The sequence below is a fragment of the Heterocephalus glaber genome, unplaced genomic scaffold (assembly GCF_053883595.1).
Source record: "Heterocephalus glaber isolate CG9 unplaced genomic scaffold, H.glaber_assembly_v1.0 deba00001497, whole genome shotgun sequence".
NCBI classification, from domain to species: domain Eukaryota; kingdom Metazoa; phylum Chordata; class Mammalia; order Rodentia; family Bathyergidae; genus Heterocephalus; species Heterocephalus glaber.
Window position 1 is genome coordinate 67,037,354 of NW_028258320.1, and position 20,807 is coordinate 67,058,160.

At 34.8% G+C, this 20,807-nt stretch overlaps 1 protein-coding gene across 1 annotated transcript in view; it reads left to right on the top strand.

Annotated features, from left to right (window-relative positions):
- Nucleotides 1–20,807, top strand: part of Pdzd8 (PDZ domain containing 8) — a 111,280-nt gene that overhangs the window by 41,736 nt on the left and 48,737 nt on the right. Inside the window, exon 3 of the mRNA XM_004838847.4 lies at nt 16,196–16,298. Within this exon, the coding sequence (XP_004838904.2) occupies nt 16,196–16,298 (103 nt within the window). The remainder of the gene's footprint in view (nt 1–16,195; nt 16,299–20,807) is intronic.

Genomic DNA, 20,807 nt, shown 5'->3' on the forward strand with positions numbered 1-20,807 from the left:
CCATACAAAATAGGCAGTGAGCTGGACTTGGACCATAGGCTGTAGTTTGCTTGCTGTTCCCTGCTTAGACATTTTAAAGTACCAAGCTCCTTATGTCGACTCTCACTTTTCCTGGCCTACTCCATTTTATGTTTCTTGACCAACCTTTTCTGGTTTGGCTCAAAAGCTACTTGTTGCTAATCCTGATTGCTCTCCTAATCATTTCAAGTATATATACACTGTCTGTATGCTACATTTCTATGACCCTTATTTTCCCACTTACTTGGTACTTATCACTTTTAATTTTTATATCTAACCTGTAATAAAATACTTGGGTACCAAGGTTATATTTAAGTCCTGAGGAGATTCAGGATTGTACATCATTGTCAGAAAGCCTAGTTGATAATTCTTTTATCAAAAATGTCCAGATGTGCTGTATTTTTAAAAGAACTGTAGTGTACAATAAAATAGATGTAATAGGCACTATGGTCAGTGTTTAGAAAAGACTAGTTATTTTGCCTTAGTGATGCTGGTGGGGTTAAGGATTGATTAAATGTCTTTTAGCTTGTAGCTGACTGTTAGCTTTGTTATTAACCTTTGCTTACCATTCTCTTACTTTACCTGTAATATCACTCACTTAAAGCAATACTGTTTGATTTTTTTGTACCATGTCACCTGGTCAAAAAATAAAGACAAATATTGCTTGAAAGTACACAACTGAGTTGGCGGTAAAAGCATGAAAAATAGACTCTTTTATCAATATGTTCTTGTATTAGTCCATTAGTATTATGTACTTACATTAGTCCTGTAAGTTTGGGTTATGTAGCCAGCACCTTTACTGAGAACACTATTGGGCATTCATATTTTGCATCTTTTTCTTTCGCTCCACTAGATTTTTATTAGTGCCTTCTCTAGACTTGCTGATCATTTATTTCATTAGGGTCATTATCTGATTAGTTACATTTTCTCTGTATTCCCCAGGCACTTTATTGAACTGTTTCAACTCCATTGGTACCCTTTCAGACCTTTCTGCTTTGTGGCTTACGATTTCCTCTACCTCACTGTCCCCTGAACTGGATTTGGGGGAATTGGGAGCTTTTGGAGGCATTTTATTGCCTTGTCTTTTCATATTTCTCTTTTTGTTTGTTTTATGTGCTGGGTTTGTGGCTTCTTTGGCCCAGTGCCAAGTTCTTTGCATATGAGCTGCAGTATTGTTTATGACCCCCAGGCAGTCTAGATATTGGCATACAGAGAAAACCAATTGACAGCAACAACTATGACATCTTGACTCTAGTATTAAAGTCAGTGACAACAGTAGCATCAGATATCAACTGGATACTGACAAACCCTAAAAACCACTCATAAACTGCCCTTAACCAGAGCAAAGAGATTTGTGATTTTAGTGAAGACACTTAGGCCCCAAATATTGACCTATAATAGTTCAGACCACTAATTTCTGCTGGATGTGGGCAGCAGTGCAAGAGCTCAAGGATACTAATGGACTAAGTGCCATCTCTCTCCGGTCCACCCCCTCTGAAGATGCACCCACCAAACCTGGCCTCCCACCACAGTATACAGACGCCATGATCCTCCTCCTTCACTTCTAAGCCTCCCAGGGGGCCCCCAAGAGAACCCTGTTTAGTACAGGGGTCCTTGGTTCCTTTGTGCTCCTGTCTCCCAGGAGCAGGGCACAGGGTTCCCCTTGGAGATACGTTATCTCAAGGTCTTTGCAGGCACTATCTTTATAAACCTAATCACGTAAAAGTTACCCATGTTGTGGTGCCGTGCTTCTGTCTATGTAGTTTAAGGATCACTTAGCAGTGTGTATGAGAGAGGGAATAAGTTACTATTCTCAACTCTTCCTAGCTTTTTTATGTTTATGTTGAAGTCCAAATAGTCTTTCCATATTCTTATTGAAAGTTTAAATTACTGTTTTTCTCATAAACCTTTTCCTTGATATAAAATCATAGCTCAGTTCAGGTAGATTTTAAGTTTGTAGGATTCATATTAAAGATATGTCGCTAAGCATCTCAATTATTATCCTTTTTTAATATAAATTCATCTTGTGTGACTTATTTTCATTTCTGAAGCAGAGTGATACTAGAAAAAAATGGTAGGACAAATAATAATAGCTCCTTTCTTGGAGGAAGGACCAAAAAAACCCCCAAAACAAAAACAAACTAGTTTTACCAGATCACATTTAGCAAACAAAGACTTAAGTCCTCTTGAGATCATTTTTACCTTAAGTGTTTAGTAATATAAAAAGGTTTGAAACACATAAGAGTGGTCAGAGTTTTTAAAAGAGCATATACCAATTAAAATGAAGATGTTTCTGGCTTAATCTGCCGGAAGATGGAATAGGTAAAAGTCTTGAAGTCATAGGCAAGGACTTGCTGAACAGAACCCCAATTACACAAAAAATAGTATCAGGAATCAACAAATGGGATCATATCAGATTAAAAATCTTCTGCACATCAAAGGAAACAACCAAAAGAGTGAAGAAACAACCTACAGAATAGAAAAACTTTGCTAGTTATTCCTCAGACAGAAGATGTTATGGCTTATGTCTAGATGTCCCTCCAAAGCCCCATGTGTTCATTGGTGGGGCATTTCTGAGGTGGCTGGATCTAGGCTGTGTAATGCTGGGATCAAGGATGTGAATCTGGGATTGATTCATGGTGCAATGGTAGGATTAAGGGTGTGAGCGCCACCTGCCTAGTGGTGGGTAGGCTGGATAAGACTACAGGGGACAGAAAAAGCTGCTGTTAATGTGTCTTGTCACTTGCTTGCTGCCTTTTGCCTGCCCTGGTTTGTCATGAACTGTTTCTCCTCTGTGATCGTCTTCTGCCATGCCACCCTGCCTTGGAGCCAGCTGACTATGGACTGAAACCTTTATGAACTGCAAGCCAAATAAATGCTTCCTCATTTAACTTTGGGTATTGAGTATTTTGTCTCAGCAACAAGAGAAAGGTAACTAAGACAGAAGACTAATATCTAGAATATATAAAGAACTCAAAAAAAAAATCAGATCCCCCCCCCCTTCAAATACAAGACCCAATTAAAAAGTAATGGACAGGGCCGGGGATTTAGCTCAGTGGTGCTGCCACCTGCCTCGCAAGTTCAAGGTCCTGAGTTTGATCCCCGGTACCAAAAAAAAGAAAAAAAGTAATGGACAACTGAAATGAATAGATACTTCTCAGAAGAAGTACAAATGGCTGCTAAATACATGAAGAAATGTTCAACATCTCTGGCCATTAGAGAGATGCAAATTAAAACAACACTGAGATTCCATCTTTCTCCAGAATGAATGAGTACACCAAGAAAACAAATAATAGCAAATACTGGTAAGGCTGCAAGAAAAAGGAACCCTTCTTCATTGTTGGTAGGAGTGTAAACTGATACCACCGCTATGAAAATCAGTATGGAGATTCTTCAAAAAGCTAAAACTAAAAATTCCATCTTCTGGAAAGAGTCAAAGACATCATATTACAGTGATAGACTTGTGTTATAGCAGCACAATTCCTAATTGTTATATCTTGGAAGCAGCCTATATGTCTCTCCACAGATGAATGGATAAAGAAAATGTGATATTTATATACAGTGCAGTACTACCTTACCATAAAGAAGGATAAACTTGAGTCATTTGTAAGGAAATAGATGCACCTTAAGACCATAATGTTTAGTGAAATGAATTAGACACATAAACTTAAATATCACATGGTTTCTTTTATCTGAGAAATCAAAAGTACAAAGAACAAAATAAAAGATGTTAGGAAGTAGGGAGATAGATCTTTTTCAAATGGGCAAGGGATCAAGAGATAGGGAGAGAAGAGGGGAAGGGAAGGGGATAGAAAAGAGTTAAGATGTGTCATGTACATGTACCAACTCCCCACGAGGGTATAATCATTGTATGCTGCACATATGCACTAAGAAAAATAAAAATTAGAAAAAAAATTTTAAATAAAATTAAGATGCTTCTGTAGACTTGTTTTTATGTAAAGTTGTTTTTAATTAGCATGCTGTCCTAAGTTGACATTTTCTGGGTGTTTAATATTTATGCATGCATACTCACATCTCTTCCCATTGAATAAGACTTATTAAAACAAATTCAAATTGCTGCAATACCATATGGATCTACCATAGTTGTAGTTTTGTCTTAATGTTTTTATAAATGTTCATTTCTTAAGCTTTTCAGAACTTGACCTTGCATCAAGTAAAATTCTTCTAATTTCTTCCCCAGTTCCATGAAATGGAATATTGAATTCATCATCCACAGATAGAACTATGGTTCTATGTGAGGACTTTTTAGTTTTTAAACCGTTCAACTTGAAATAATGAAAGTTTTGTGTGAGGACTTTTAAATATTTAAAATTTTTATTTTGAAGTAATTTCAGACTTACAGAAAAGTCTGTGTGAAGATTTTTATTGAATTTATCTGTTTAAGATTTTGAGAAACAATGGACTTTTGAGTTGCAGAAAACACTGAGTTCACATCTTAGCTTGTGCTCTTACTAATGTGTCATAGTGTAAGTTACATAAAATGGATGAGTGCTACCTTGCTAGTAATTGTGATCAGAGATAGGAAACTAATCCAGACTGCCTATCAAACAGTAAGCCTACACTACATGTGCCTTCTATTATTATGTCTTAAAAAAAATCTCTAAGCAAAACTGTGGGTTTTTTTTTCACATTTGGTTGCAAGAATGTGAATTTTGTTAATTTAAAAAGGATTTGATAATGTAAAGGGAGGTTCATTTCTAATTATCTGAAATATAGTTTTCAATTTCCCAGGCTTTGGAATTTGAAAAAAAATCTTGTTTATAAAAATTGGTTCTGACATTTTGCTTTTGACATTTAAAAAAATATTTATTTCAATGTAATACAAGTAGATATTAATAAAGAAAATATTTTTTAAAAAGTCTCCTTATGTCTATGAAAAAATACAGCAAAATTTCATAACTAAAGAATAACAGTTAATACACTGTGTACTATAATCTTAAAAGAATGGCTGGAATGTTAAGAGTACAAGTCATAGGAAAAAAGACTCTTACAAAAAAGAAACAAATAGATAATAGCACAAAACTTTCTTTTCAATGAACTAAGGACCAAGTGGTATAAATGAAACAAATTACCATATGTATTGAAATATTTTTGAAACCATGCAATATATAATTTGGGGAATTATTAGAACTTCTCTCTACTTCCTATTTCTCTATCTTCTTTTTTTTTAATGATTTCTTTAATTTTTAATAGAAACTATGTACATTGAATTTTTGCTGTGTTTTACATAAGATAGCCACCACAGAAATTTACATAGATTAGCAAGAAGACAGACGGTTAAGGAGGGCCCAGTCCTGTGGGATATTTTCTCAGAGCTTGAAAGTCAGAGTTCAGTTGGGGGAAAAGGTTCAGACTGCCAGAGTAAGTGGATGTTAAAAAACACTAAATTGCAGGCCCTTTGGGTAGATAACTAGACTCTGGGACCACCAGTATTTCAAAGGCACCATTCTTAAACACAGCCGCTATCTAGTCATCTATGTGGAATCTTGCCCGTGACTTAGGAAATACCATTCCAAAGATGTCTTTCTCATTAGGTAAAGTCTCAAACATTCATTCAGTCCTGGACGTAGGGATGACCTCTCCTCCTTGCCCAGAGTAGGAAGAAACACAACTTTTGGACACCACTGACCCAATCTCCCCAATTTTAGTCCTTATTTCCACTTTTGATTTCTCACACCAGAGAAACAACATGGCATTCAAACATGTGTGTCCGATTTATTTCACTTAAGAGTATGGTCTCAAGGTTCATCCTTTTAGCTATAAATGTCTGAAGCTCATCCTTCTTTAGGGCAGAGTAGTATTCCATTGTATAAAAAACCCACATCTTTATCCACTCGTTGGTTGATGGGCATTTGGGCTGTTTCCAAGATTTAGCTAAAATTATTTATTAAATAAATTTATTAAAATTATTTTTTAGGGCCGGGGATTTAGCTCAGTGGTTCCGGCACCTGCCTCGCAAGCGCAAGGTCCCAAGTTTGATCCCTGGTACCAAAAAAACAAATTACTTTTTAAAAAGCAATCATTCTGAATGGTTGCATGCTTTCTTGAGTTGACTGAAGCTGATTTTTTAAATCACAGATAAGCTCAATTGCTGTATTTGTAGTTTTGCTATTAAGAGGCTGTATTATTTCATCTTATGTGTTACAGTCATATTCTCAAGATTGTTATCTTTTACTTTTATAGTTTATCATCTATCTTAAAGAATTTAAGATATTTTCCAAAGAAAACATATACCAATATGTAAACAGAAGATAAATTAAATGAAAAAACAACAATGTAAAGAAGAAAAGATCAGTTTCTGAAAGCAGCAAAGGACTATTGGATTACTTAGTTTTATTATTTAAAACATTATTTTTTGTGTTTATCTGGTACAGCATGTTTTGAACTATGTATACATTGTGGTACGGTTAAGCTGCTTCTGTGTACTCATGATCTGTCTTTTGTTTGTTTGTTTTCTTGAGGGCGTTATTACTTTCTGCTATCATAAGCTGTTAGATATTTATCCTACCTCTACCACAATCCTAGAATCAACTTTTTCCAGAGTCCAGATTTTAATAGAAAATGGTATTAGAGGCCACGGTTTGGGTGTTGGATGTGTTCATTGCTACTTCACATACTGTGTTTGGAGATCCCTTCAGCAGGCAGGCAGTCAGTCATGTGAATATATGCATACATAAAACATATATGCATATGAGTAATTTAGAAATCATGAGTTCACTTAATGTGTCCAGTTCCAACTCATCCTCATAGGGAGTTGTTCCTTACCTTGGTTCTTAGCTCATTTTATATTTCAGGGCTCCCAGCGACATCAAAACTTTTATTTATTTGCTCAGTCCTATAATGCATCTCAAATAGTTTCAAACTTGTTTTGTCTATACAAGTACAAAAAGCATACTTAATAGGAAGGAGTGTGAGATCTATTTTCAGTTTTGCCCCTACCCACGATTGAAGGCATTTGGTCAAGTGTTATGTTCACAAATTAGCTCTGCTAGTTTTGCATTATCTTCCATGTGAAGCGCCTGAAGCTTCAGGTTTCTGCTGCCCAAACTGCACCATTTCTCTGCAGCCTTAGCCCTGAGCTAGGCTCAGGTTAGACAGTGCTGTTAGACCAGAAAACCACAAGCTAGCAATTCGTTCTTTCAGATGCAGCTTTTTAAGATTAAATATTAATCTCAGCCTATGCTTCTGTCTGCTTTTAGGATGTTTTTGTTGTTTTTAAGTGTGTCTTAAAAATTATTTTTATCTAGTTTATATCATTGCAGTTTGTGGAAGAGTTTGAGTGAATACTGTTGTTACCTAAAGTACTGGTCACCTGGTTTTGATTGATGTGTTTTGCTTTTATTTTCCTATTCACTTGGTGTAATTTGGGGTATTTGGGGAGATTCAAACTATGCCATTGCCCTAACACCCTTCTAGAATCAGAAGTTAGTTACAAGATTAAATTCTTTTATGTTATCACCTGCCTTGTTTCACATGTTAGGTAAAGAATTTTCAAAATGCAAGTTTGATAGAAGGGTAAAACAAGGAATTAATTCTTTAAATAGCATTATGTTCGTACTTTATAGTGAAATGTTTAGCTCTTCTTATGGAAAGATGTTAATATTATGGACTTTTCAAATTCATTTATAAGAGGAAATGGTTTAGGTGTTAAAACCACAGAATATCTCTAGCTTGCCTTTGTGAATCTTCCATTTATTTTAGTTTGATTAAATTTCTTTGATCTTTTTGATCCAAGTAGTAACTTTAATTTTTTTTCTGAAGCAGATGAGCCTAAATAATAACATTTGTCTTTCTATGTCTTTTTATAATATCACCTGTCATAATAGTTCTGGGAAATGAATGGGATAATAAATGTAAACATCTTAGAGCTGCCCATATGGTAAATGTGAACTCCTGCTACTATATATATTTGCCACCACCACCACTACTACTAGTTATTCTACTACCATCAGTAGTGAGAACATTTTGTCCATGTAGTATGGCAGCAGTCCTCAACCTGTTTTAGTACCAGGAGCCAGTTTTGTGGAAGACAGTTTTTCCACAGGGTGGAGGAGACAAGTTTCAGAATGATTCAAATGCATTACATTTATTAGTACTTTGTAATGTATAGTGAAATAATTATACAATTCACCAGAATACAGAATCATTTGGAGCTCTGAGCTTGTTTTCCTGCTGGGAGTGATGGGACATAGTGACACACTAAGTGTGTTGCTTATGTCCAATCTGCTCCATGAGCTTGTTTTGGTTACTGTCACTGCAGAAAACCCTGGCTCACAGAGATAGGATTTTGGAAATGAAGATAGGTTTTTCAGTGCTTTTGTGGCAGTCTCAGGATTTAATCTCAGGACTTTAATCCAGAATGTATAGAGATTTGAAGTTGTCTCAGACATGCTTTTCAGGCTACCATCATTTGCAGTCTCAAGCAGTTGATCATGGTCCAGCACAGATAAAGTCAGTTTACCTGGCTTATTCACAAATAGGTCCTGGATCCATCCCTTTCCAGTTCAGGAGTCTTTTGTGATTGGGAAGTAGTCCTCACACACTTTTGAAAGCTAAGATAGGTGATCATGCACCAAGTAGGAGAAAGAATGCCCTTGCCCTCTCTCTTCCTAAATCTCTGCTAATGTTTGAATCATGTCAAAAATCCCAAAGTTCAGCCCTTGCCTCTATAATTTCACTTTGGCTTTCAATATAGCCACTTTATCTGACAACTTGAATGCAGTTGTCATTCTCCCCTGAAGTGACAGATTGAGTTCATTGAGCAGGTTGAATATGTCATGTGAGCAGGCAAGTTTTATGACCCATTCTGTATCACTGAAATGTGCTGCCAGTGATGATTGTTTTTCTAAAAAAAATCTTTGGAGCAGCTCTTGTAATTTCAAGACTCTGGCCAGTGATCTACCTTTAGAAAACCATTTGACTTCTTTGTATAAGAGAAGACATATGTGCTCTTCATCCAACTCCTCACAGAGCTGTATGAACAGATGTGCAGTAAGGGCATGTACTTAAATGTAGTTGATAATTTTGATCACATCCCTCAAAACATTGTTAAGTTCAGGTGACATTTTTTTTTTGGCTAGCCAGCATTTTTCTATGGATGACATTATGCATAGACTCAATTCAGAAACGACCTCTTAGATACAAGTAGTGAAACCAGAAAATTGTCCGGTTGTGATAGCCACTCCATCCCTGCATATACTAGCACAAAATGACCAATTCAGTTTTCCTGATGTATCATTCATTCTGAGACTTGAGTAGTTCTGCACCTGTGGTGTTGGTTGGCAACAAAAGCGAGCATAATATAACAAGCTTTGTTGCCTTGTTGTATATAAGACTCATCAACCTGGATTACATACCACAGTGACTCATTAATCCTAAAAATTATGCCTTAATATCCTCTGTTATTTCATCAAGTTCCCTAGTTACGGTGCTAGCCAAAAGAGGCACACATACCTCCTTTTGAACTGTAACCTCTCATAAAAGTTCATATAACAAATGTCCTTATTATCAGGCAGGATCAACTCTTCACTAGTAGTAAAAGGTTTCTTAGTTTTAGCAATGCAATTAGCCACTACGAATGATACTCTCAGTGTAGACACATTTGATGAAGCAGTGGCCTTCAATAATTGGCTTCTGTTTTTTGTGTTCACATTTTTTCTTTTGAAAAACTCCAAAAGCTTGTTTTAAATGCAACGTGCTTGGTCTCATGTGGCAAAGTAGTTTTGAAGGTCTTGTGGCTTCATTGCCACATACCCAAAACGGGCTTGGAGGATGTGAATTATCTGTTGCAATGACCTCATAATTTAAGTAGGAGTCTCAGTATTTTTTTGTTTTGTTTTGTTTTTGGTACCAGGGATCGAACTCGGGTCCTTGCACTTTTGCAGCAGGTGGTGAAACCACTAAGCTAAATCCCCAGCCCTCAGTATTTTCTTTTAAATGCACTTTCTTTTTGTTTTAGTCTTACACTATCTCAGCTTTTCAAAGAAGCTCTCCAGTGATGTTTACTTTTTACTAATTTTAGCAAGGGTTAGCTTGTAGGCCTCCGCTTTGAATTAAGGCTTAGGTAATGCAGTACAATACTGAGACCAGTGCACAGTGCAGAAAAGCAGCATGGACAGAAGTGGTAAATAAAATAATGGGTGGACCACTCATGAACTAAAATAAGTGTCAGGTTCTGATTTAAAGCTTGTCACCAGATGCATCTGTATAATTAAAGTACCTCAACTCACTCACCACTATGAAACCTTTTACTAGATTCAAATTGTCACTTGTTACTTACTGATAGGGTTTTGGTATGAATCTGCAAGCAAGTGCTATATTTGGTAACTATGCAGGCAAACCTCTTGGTAATGTTAATCTGTATTTGCAGCCACTCCCCAATGCTAGCATGACCCCCTTAGCTCCTCCTCAGATCGTCATTCTCTTAAGGAGCCTGGAACCCAGATCACTCACATGCACAGTTCACAGTAGGGTTTGCACTATAAGAATCTATTGTGTTTTTTTTGGTACCGGGGATCGAACTCGGGACCTTGTGCTTGTGAGGCAGGTGCCGGAACCACTGAGCTAAATACCTGGCCCAAGAATCTATTGTCACTGTTGATTTGACAGGAGGCAGAGCTCAGGTAGCAGTGCAAGAGATGAAGAGCAGCTATAAATATAGATGAAGCTTTGCTCACTTGCCTCTTGCTGATTTTCTGCTGTGCAGCCTGGTTCCTAACAGACCATGGACCAGAATCAATCTTTGGCTCCCAGACTGAGGGTCCTGCTGTACTATGGTGAATACAAAAAAGCATGAAGTCCAGTGCCTTCTCTCTAGAAATTTAAAATGTAGTTGAGGTCGACAGACAGTAACAAATGCATAAACCATAAAAAGCTCACTGATTTGAACTGAGGCTTAGATAATACAATACAGAAATTTAGTACAAAGTACTTTTTCAGTTGAGGCTGCTATAGATGTGGCATAAGCAGGCAGGTGCATCAAGATTTTAGGTAGTTGGAAAAGGACCCAATAAAATAAAAGAATTGTGAAGTACTTTCAAGGACCTTGCTGAAGTGTAAATGTGTCATGTGAAAAATCAGGGCCATATTTGTTGCAAAAGAAGTTAAGATAGCAACCCTTTAATTGGAGAAAAGTAGAAGATAGCATTACACAGCTGCTTTCAGAAGATTATTTTAGAGTGTATTTCATAGAGATTGAAGATGCTCTAGAGACTAAAAGTATAAGAATGAAGAGATAAATGCTTGAAAGACATTTTTAGTAAGAACAGGGAGGGACAGGTAGGATCACTTGAATAGGGTTGAATGAGTATTGGTTTTGTGGATGGGTACAGGCAGGGGAGGCCAAGGAATGTTAAGGATTTGAGTATAGAATTATAGTATTGTTGGCATTGATTTAGCCTGTGAGTGTTATTTTCTAGATTTTGAAGGTATATTTATATAGAGCAGAATATAGCTTCTGCCTTCCAAGACTAGTTTGGGAAGTAGAGGTGCTTGTTTCAGAAGCAAATGAATCTGATTTTATATATCAGAAGTAGAAGGGTTTATTAGATTTCCTGTAGAACTGTTCTACAGATTCCTGGCATTTTAGAGATGGTGAAGATGAGGCCTGGAGATTTGTTTTGGAAGTCATTGTCATAGATGGGAGAGTTGAATCCTATGTGAAGATGTTTCTGAGTGGGAGAGGAGTGTTGAAAGGAAGGGAACATGTATAGGCCAGCAAACCATGATTATTTTAACAGGAGATGAGTTGTGACCCCCTTCGGGTGCAGGGTTTTCCTTTAAGTTTAACACCAGAAGATAAAAAGGATTTTTGCCCCCACATTCCTTTAGTGATACTGGAAAATGAATAGAGTTAATTCCCAGCCCTTTTTAAATTTTTAATTTTGAGACAGTATCTTGCTAAGTTGCCCAGTTGCCAGGCTGGGCTCAAACTTGTGATCTTCCTTCCTCTCCCTCCTAAGGGACTGAGATTACAGGAATGCACCACCACCATCTGCCCCTTTTTTTCCATATATGATTGTAAAACACTGTCTTAAATAGGAGAGCATTGAGAATTACTTTACTTTTCTGTGTTTTGGACTTGAGTAGGTAAATTCTCTTTCCTTGATTCATGATAGATCTTACTTGTATTTATGTTTAACGTAAGTTTTCCGGATAGCTTTTCATTTAAAAAATATTTTGACCTTTATAAGGAACTTTCATAGAGCTAATATCTCTTTCAACAGAGGGATCTAAAGATAATTTTCTTTGTCTTTTGTTGTTTGGTAATATTGACTCCTCAGCTTTTAGAAGTAGTAGTAGAAATTTATTTATATTTATTTCTTGCTTATTCAGTATATGTTCATTGTGTATTTTACTCAAAATGTGGATTAGCCAGTGATTGACTAGGTTCTAGGGATTATACGATTTGAATGGAAAGACTTTGTTTACTTGAGATTGAGTTGTAAGAACATAGATGTGTAGGGTGAAAAGTTATCCTTGGCTTAAAGTAAGTTTTTGGAATAAAATGGATTGTTAAAGTGGCAGTTTTAACAAATGCTTCTGTGAAATTACCGTAGTCTGTTTTCTCTTACTATAGCAGAATGTTAGAGGCTGGGTGATTTATAAAGAAAAGAGGTTTATTTAGCTCATAGTTCTAGAAGTCCAAGAATATGGTGCCAGCATCTACTAGTCCTCCAATGAAGATGTTATTACAGAAAACATTGTGCTTGCTGAAGAGAAGTCACATAGCAAAAGGATTGACCATCCTAGCTCAGGTCTTTCCTCTTCTTACAAAGTCAAAAACCCATTGGATTATATCTCTACTCTTTTGGCCTCAGTTAACCGTACTTAACTCCCAAAAGACCCACTTCCATATACCTTAGTTGTTTTAAGTTTCTATTCTTTTAATATATCACAAAGAGTATTAAATTTCAGCTTGAGTTTTGGTGGGCACATTGAACACAGCACTAGAAAAGTTAACTGTTCTAGACAAAACTGGTAGTACTTTCTTGATACTAATACTGATTGCTAGTGTTTTCCAGTATTTAATTATTCACTAAAGAGTGCAATGGAGTGCAAAGAAAATATGTGAATATTTTTTCCTAGTGTTGTGATGAGAATCAGAAACTGATCTAAAATCTATTAGTAAAAACAGTATATAATTAGAAGGCAAAACCAAATTCTAAATAACCAGACAAAATATTTTCATCATTGAAAAACAAAATAAACTTATCTGAAGCAGAGTGTTTCCTGCCACCCAAACTAAAGATGTTTTAGGTAATACATTTGAGCATCCCAAATCTGAAAATCCAGAATTCTTTAAAAACTAAATTTCTGTTTAGACTTGGCAATTTTGACAAATGCTTTTGTAAAATTGTGTTAGTCTGTTTTCTGTTGTTGTAACAGAATACCTGAGCCTTGGCAATCAAAGCCAGTTATTTGCAAATATTCCAAAATCTGAAAAACAGTCTAAAACTTTTCTGGTCTCAAGCATTTTGGGTAAGAGATACTTAGCTATACTGATAATAATTAGACCAGTCAGTATCAATGCAAAAACAAAATCAATTTTAAGGGATATTTGCCTCCCCCACAAAAAAAGATCAAGGCTTTTAGATAAGACAAATACTGTTTTATGTACTTTAAATTTTCATTATTTCTTAAGTATGACAAATATTAAATATTTGTGATATTATCTTTTAACATTTGTAATGATTTTCATTTGAAATTTATTGGTCTTCAAATGTTTGTCAGGTAAAAATCATTTTTACATCTTTCTGAAATATATAGTCTTATCAAAATATTTTATTCATAGTAATAGTAAACCAAACTTATGATCATCTTTTTAGTATATCTTTGAAATTTATTATCATATGATAGGATATGACCCTATCATATGATTATTTGTTACTGTTAATATTTGTTTTATACAAGTCACTCAATTAAAGTGTGCAGTTCACTGTTTTTTATTGTATTTACGGGGTCAGCAACAATCATCACAAACTAATTATAGAATATTTCTTCTCTCTCCAAGAAATCATTCTGTAGTTCTTCCTCCAACCTTAAGTAACCAATTGTCAGAAAACAAAATTATGACAAATATATAGATCCAATTGACATGTATTTTCAATTCATAGATCTGTACAGCATCCATTCTACAAAATGATTGCTTCCACTGGGCAGTAGCAGAGCACGAGTTTTGTAAGCTGAGTAAAAAGAAACAGGGAAGTAATGGGGGAAAGCTGACCATTTATTTTTAGGTTACTTTTTTGTAAAGGTTAAAGCAAAGGAGACTTCTTATTACTACTCAGATAGACCGAAATCTGTTTTATTCTTTTTTTTAGGAAAAACTAGCCTGAATCTATCTCCTTCCTTAACATTTCAAGTTGATTGTGTTCTTTTGAACAGGAAGGGCACCATTTTGGTTTAGTCTGTTCTGTTGGTGCCTAGTACAGGTGCTCAGTCCAAAACAGTGGCCTTCCACAATTTTTATTTTATACACTAATCTATATAAATTTGCCTATTGCAAACTGTTCATATAAATGGAGTTGTGTATTCTTTTTTGAGCTTCTTTGACTTAGTTTCTTTAAGGGTCATACATATTACAGTATGTTCTAGTATTTTATTTCATTTCATTACCAAATACTCCATTACCAATGTGTGACTGCCACATTTTATTTAACCTGTTTATCATTTGATGGACATTTGAGTTGTTAACATTTTTGGCTGTTATGAATAAAGTTTCTGTGAATATATGTGTGCAAATTTTATGTAAATACATCCTTTAATTTCTTTTGTTTATATACCTGAGCAGAGTTACTTGTCATGTTAATTCTGTTAACTTTTTAAGCAACTCCCAAATTATTTTCCAAATTGACTGCACTGCTTTACATTCCCACCAACAATGTGTGGCGATTACAGTTTCTTCCTATCCTCATCAATATTTGTTGACCCTTTTTTATTATAGCTATTCTGGTGGGTTTGAAGTAGTTTTGGTTTGTATTAATACCCTGATATTTAGTGTCTTTTCATGTGCTTATTGTCATTTACATATCTTTGGAGAAATGCCTTTCTTTGCTTCTTTTAAAATTGTTTTATTTGACTTTTTATTGTTAAGTTGTAAGAGTCTTCATTTTTTGTGGATGGTAGGCCCTTTTCAAGTATATGATCTGCAGATATTTCCTCCCATTCTGTGTGTTGTCTTTTCATTTACGTGGTAATGCCCTTTGAAACGCATAAAATTTTAATTGTGATAAAGTCCAGTTTGTCTGTTTTTCTTTTTGGTTCTTGTGCTTTTGGTGTCCTATCTAACAAACCATTGATTAGTTCAAGTTAAAAAAAAAACAAAAAACACAAAGATAGGATTTTGTTTCTTGTCAAAGTTTCATAACTGTAGCTCTTAGGCCTGTGGCCATTTTGGGTTAATTTTTGTTGTCTTTTGTGTTATTCTTTTTAAGAGCATTTAAAAACCAGTTTAAAAAGTATGGAATAACTTGTGACTTTAGAGAGAGCTCTGCTTTCTCATTCCTGACTCCGGAGCACTAGTCCCTGTCAGGAATAGGAGCTCTGACCTGCTACACAGCTTTTTTTGCATGTTAGCAAAGGTCCTCAGGTTAGTTTGGTCTCTGAACAGATGGTGGCAGCAGAACTTTGTTAATGAAAATTCTAGTTATTCTTAATTTGATATTTTTAAATTATAAGGGTTCTTAATGTTTTTGGCCTGCCTTCTTTTTGGTAATAGGTTGTTAAGCACTAAGGTTAAAATTCATTTTGAGATTCCTTAACAATTATTTAAATTTAGGAATTTTTTTCCCTTATGAGTTTATTCAAGCTTCTCAGTCTATAATGCCAGTTTGTGATGTATGGACATGATCTACCCGAAATCTCCAAACTTAGAACACAATTTTCTCAAGATTTGGTCTATTTCTTTACCTTATGAGTATAAACAACTTTCAATTTGTTTGACTTAGCTGTTGAAAACTGCATGTCCTATAATCTCCACTAATTTTAGCTTTACTTCACTTTTCCACTAGAGGGTGTACCAAATGTTTTATTTAATATTTTCTGTTCCTAAAACCATAATGGTAATGGAATAATGTATTACTTCTTATACTAATGATGAGAAGAAAAAAATTGATGTCTGTTACTAGTATAATTCTGTTTTATTTTTATACTACAGGCTACTCATTTTTGGATCCTATGACAGAGAGGCAAATATTCATTGTACACTTGAGTTGAGCAGTAGTGTTTGGGAAGAAAAACAGAGGAGTTCTATTAAGACGGTAAGACAGATTTGCATAGTTTTACATCTATATAAAGTTTTATTCTGTAAGCATGCTTTTATTAATATTTCTGTATTCCTAGAGTTATTTTTAGTCATGAGTTCTAAACAGATCTTATTTATTGTTCTAGTTGACAGTACAACATTGATAATAAAATAAACTACATGAAACTGGTTAATATTCAGAATGTCTACATAAGAAACAAAGTCTGGCAAATTTTCTTTCCAGACCTTTAAATGTGTTCCAGTTATGAGATTAGAAGGAAAATATTTTTACTAAACACCTTAAAAGGCTGGTAAATCCAGAGCATTCATTTATTCAGAAGATATTTTATGAGTATTTACTTTGTGGTAGGCAGAGTTTTAGATGCTGGGAAGACAGTTCAAGACAGGAAGAGACCGTGTTCCTCAGAGCTAACGTGAAAAAGGCATGTGTGGGTTAGGTAGGAGGCAGTGCATTACACATTACAGGGTAGAAAGAATGTAGCAATAAACTAGTAAGCAAAACCAGTGAACAAGAATTTCCAGGGATTGACAAAGACTATGAAGAAAATAGGATCATGACAAAGTAGGCTTTTAGATCCACTGGTAACAGGTAAGGTCGCTAATACAAGACATTCAGTTAAATTTGAATTTCTGCTAAACAAATAATTTTTTTTGTATGAATATGTTCTTATTATTTCATGGCAATAGTCAAAATGCTGCTAAATCTTTTTTTTTTTTTTTTGGTACTGGGGATCGAACTCGGGACCTTAAGCTTGCAAGGCATGCGGCCGCACCACTGAGCTAAATCTCCAGCCCAAAATGCTGCTAAATCTTTAATGGGCAACTATGAAGTATTTTTATGAGTTTCCCTTTGACTTTTAAATTGATTTCAGTTTCTCTGTACAGTAACTAATGTCTCTACAGTAACTAATGTGAATTTCTCTTTACATAAAATTTGAGCAGTGTGAAATTCTCCTGGAATAAACAGTAACTTTGATAAGAGTGAGGGAATAGGGAGAAATAAAACTAGAAAGGGAAGATACGAGCTGTTGAAGATTTTGAACATGATAATGACATGATCAAAATAGAAGTTTTAAGGAAGGTTCCCTTTTTCCTGGAAAAACATTATTGTCTTGTCTGAGTAAATTTTTGGTATTAGTTTGAATTGGTCATGACTTGCCATTGCTGTTGACATTTTCAGTTCCCTTCATTACGTTTATTACCTTTGTAAAGGTATGAGATTAGACAGCTTTAATATTCCATAGCTAAGATTAGTAAGACTTTAATCTTGAATCATTATTTTGAATCTTAGCATGTGTCATAAGTAGTTTTCAAGAGAATTCTAGGTTACTAATTATATCTGGTGTTGAAAATGTCAACAGTCAATGTCTACAGACATTAAATTACATATATCTGAATGTAATAACTTTAGGGAGAATTAGTTTGTTTTTCAAGACAACATAAAACATTAGGCAGTAGCATTTTATAATTGGAATATATTGCAAATATAGAACATAGAGCATCATGAAAAACAAGTGTGCTAAATTATTTGATGAATTTAGGGAGCTATCTTTGTATAAACACAATTTTCAGGTTTAAAGCCATTTTTTAAATATTAAAATTTGGTGAGTTTAGGCCACTAATTGTGATGAATATGTAGAATTAAAGAAACTTAATTTCTTTCATATTGTAATGTGCTTTAAGTTTTTAAAGCATAATACTATAATGCAGGAGCCTGGCCTCCTCTTCCATCATCCTTACATAGGGCTTTGTTGTTCCTGTTGCAGGATGTCTAATGTATCCCTAAGTGTACATCTTTCAAGAAAAAGAGTGAGGTTTAAGGCAAAAGGCACATGTGAGCCTGATTTTGTCCTTAAATGCTTTAGTAGAACCTTCCCCTAGGAATTTCCACTTATATCTCATTGGCCAGAACTGGGTCACATGGCTTCCCCTAGCAGAAAGGAAGTAGGTACCTATTTTAATTTTTTAGCCTTTATAAAAGTAGAAACTAAGGGTAAAGGGAGTTATGAATGGCTTTCTGGTGGCCAGTCCACAAGAAAACAACTCAGATTTATTTGATGGCTTTTTATTTTTAAGAGAATTTTTTATAAATTGGGATATAAAGGAAAAATGAAAAGAGTAATTTAACAAATAGCCTGCATAGAGCCTATTTTAGAAAAAACTTAAATCCAAGGAAAGTTTGGCACAGTCTCAGACACTCAGATCAGGGACTTGCTCAGCTCATTTGCAAAATAAAAGAACTCATCTAATAAAATGAATAATAGATGGTTTTGTTTTTTCTTTAACAATAGGAATGATGGAGAGATTTCTCATGAGAATCCCATAATGCATATGTGATGACTGAAATACAATTAAATTAGATACTAGGCTTTAGCAAAAATTATAAGGTCACCCTGTAAGAGGCAACAGAGACAATACTAGAAATATCTTTACACCAAGAGACAATGTAGTTTGTGATTTATTTCAGTCTAGTCCAGTTTTCAGGCTTGGTGATAATCTACTTCTCTTTCACTGAAAAACAGAATTTTTTTTTTTTTCACTACTTGCAAAAGTATCCCCCCCCCCTTTTTCCCATTAAGTTTATTGGTACATTTTAGGTATAAAATACATTTACATACATCATTGGGATCTTGTACCATTACACGAGTATCTTGGTTCTTATTTTTTTTCCCCATCCCCTGCCCTCCCTTCACCCCCTCCACCCTTCCCTATTTGCAAAGACTTTGTTTCCATTTTTTTCCTTTTCTCATATGTTTTCTTTTCCCTTCTTTCCTTTCCCCTACCCCTCCCACTTCCCCTGCTCCTTTAGACCTTTACTTCCTATTACACAATATCAGTTATACATTTTTAAAATTAAAATATCAAGACCTAGGAGACATTACCACAGGTTTTATAGAATTTAAAAGGATATAGAAAGCATATTACAAAAATCTGTTTTGAAATAAATTTGACAACTTCTAAGAACTACCTTGGAAGACAAGTAATGAAACTAACTCTGGAGGAAATATAAAATTTGAATAGCACCTATTAAAGAAAGTATATTCCTAGCTTGAAAACCTACCTATATGACAACAACAGGCTCATATACATTTTAACTGATAAATTATATCAAACATTTAAAGCTGGGAAAAAAAGGAACACTTCTCACCTCATTTTAGGAAATCAACATTGTGCTAATCCTAAAACTGGATAAAGATCATAGAAGAAGAAAGTATGAACATAGATAGAAATTTGTTTGACAAAACAAACTCTTAGAAGTCAGATCTGGCAGTATGTAGAAAGTGGTTTTGTTATAGGGATGGCAGTGTTGGTTCAGCATTGGAAGATCCACCCCCAAAAGTCATCATTTTAACAGAGGAAAGGAAAAAGCGTTATGACCCTGTCACTAGTTGGAGAAAAAGTATTGGACTAAATTCCACAGCTGTTCATGGTAAAAGCTATCAGGAGACTAGAAGTAGAACAGAACCTTCTCAACAGATCAAAGACATGTACTCTGTACTTCCAGCGAGAATGCCTTATATGAATGGAGAAGATATAATGCTTTCTCTTTAAGGTGGGGAACAAGGGCAGATATGCTTACTCTTCATCTGTCCATTAAACTTTGAAACCTAGGCCCCACCAAAACAGTCTGGTAATAAAATGACACAGGATAGGATTGGCAAGGTAGAAGCTAAATCTTTGTATGTAGATGAAATGATCATCTACAGAGAAAATACTAAGGAATCTCTAGGAGGCCCTAGAACTTGTACTTGAATTTAGCAGGATTAGAAAACACAAGGTATATATAAAAATTCAGGTCTGTGTATACTTGCTATAAATGAAGAATTGAATATTGAAATTTAAAAGTTATGTAGGAGTACAAAGGACCTAGAAAAAGTTAAAAAAAAAAAAAAAGAAAAGAAAAAAACAGTGTTGGAAGACGTTTAGTACCTAATTTTAAGACTTCTTCTAAAGCTACAGTAATCAAGGCAGTGTTGGTGTAAGGAAAGACATATAGATCATTTGAATAAAACAGAGAATCTAGAAATAGAACCACACATATATGGTCCACTGAGTTTTGAAAGATTATTTAACATTAACATTTTATAGAATATAAACTCAATTCAAGAGCTGAGGAAAAGATAGTGTTTTCAGCAAACAGCACTAGAACACCTGGTATCCGTATATAAAAAATTAACCTCAACCCTTTATTTCCATACATAAAAATAACTTGAAGGGATCTATGAACCTAAATATGAAAGCCTAAAAGTATAAAACTTTAAGAAGAAATTATAAGGGAAAATGTTTATGAATTTAGGGTAGTCAAGAACTACCTAGGATACAAAAAACATGATGTATAAAAGAAAAAAACTGATAAATGAGATTCCATCAAAATTTAGAACTTTAAATGATATCATTAAAATGAAAAGTAGTCCTTAAACAGACCATATTTACAATGCATATAACCTATGACCAGTATATATAAAGAATTCCTACAGCTCATTAATAGACAACCCAATTAAAA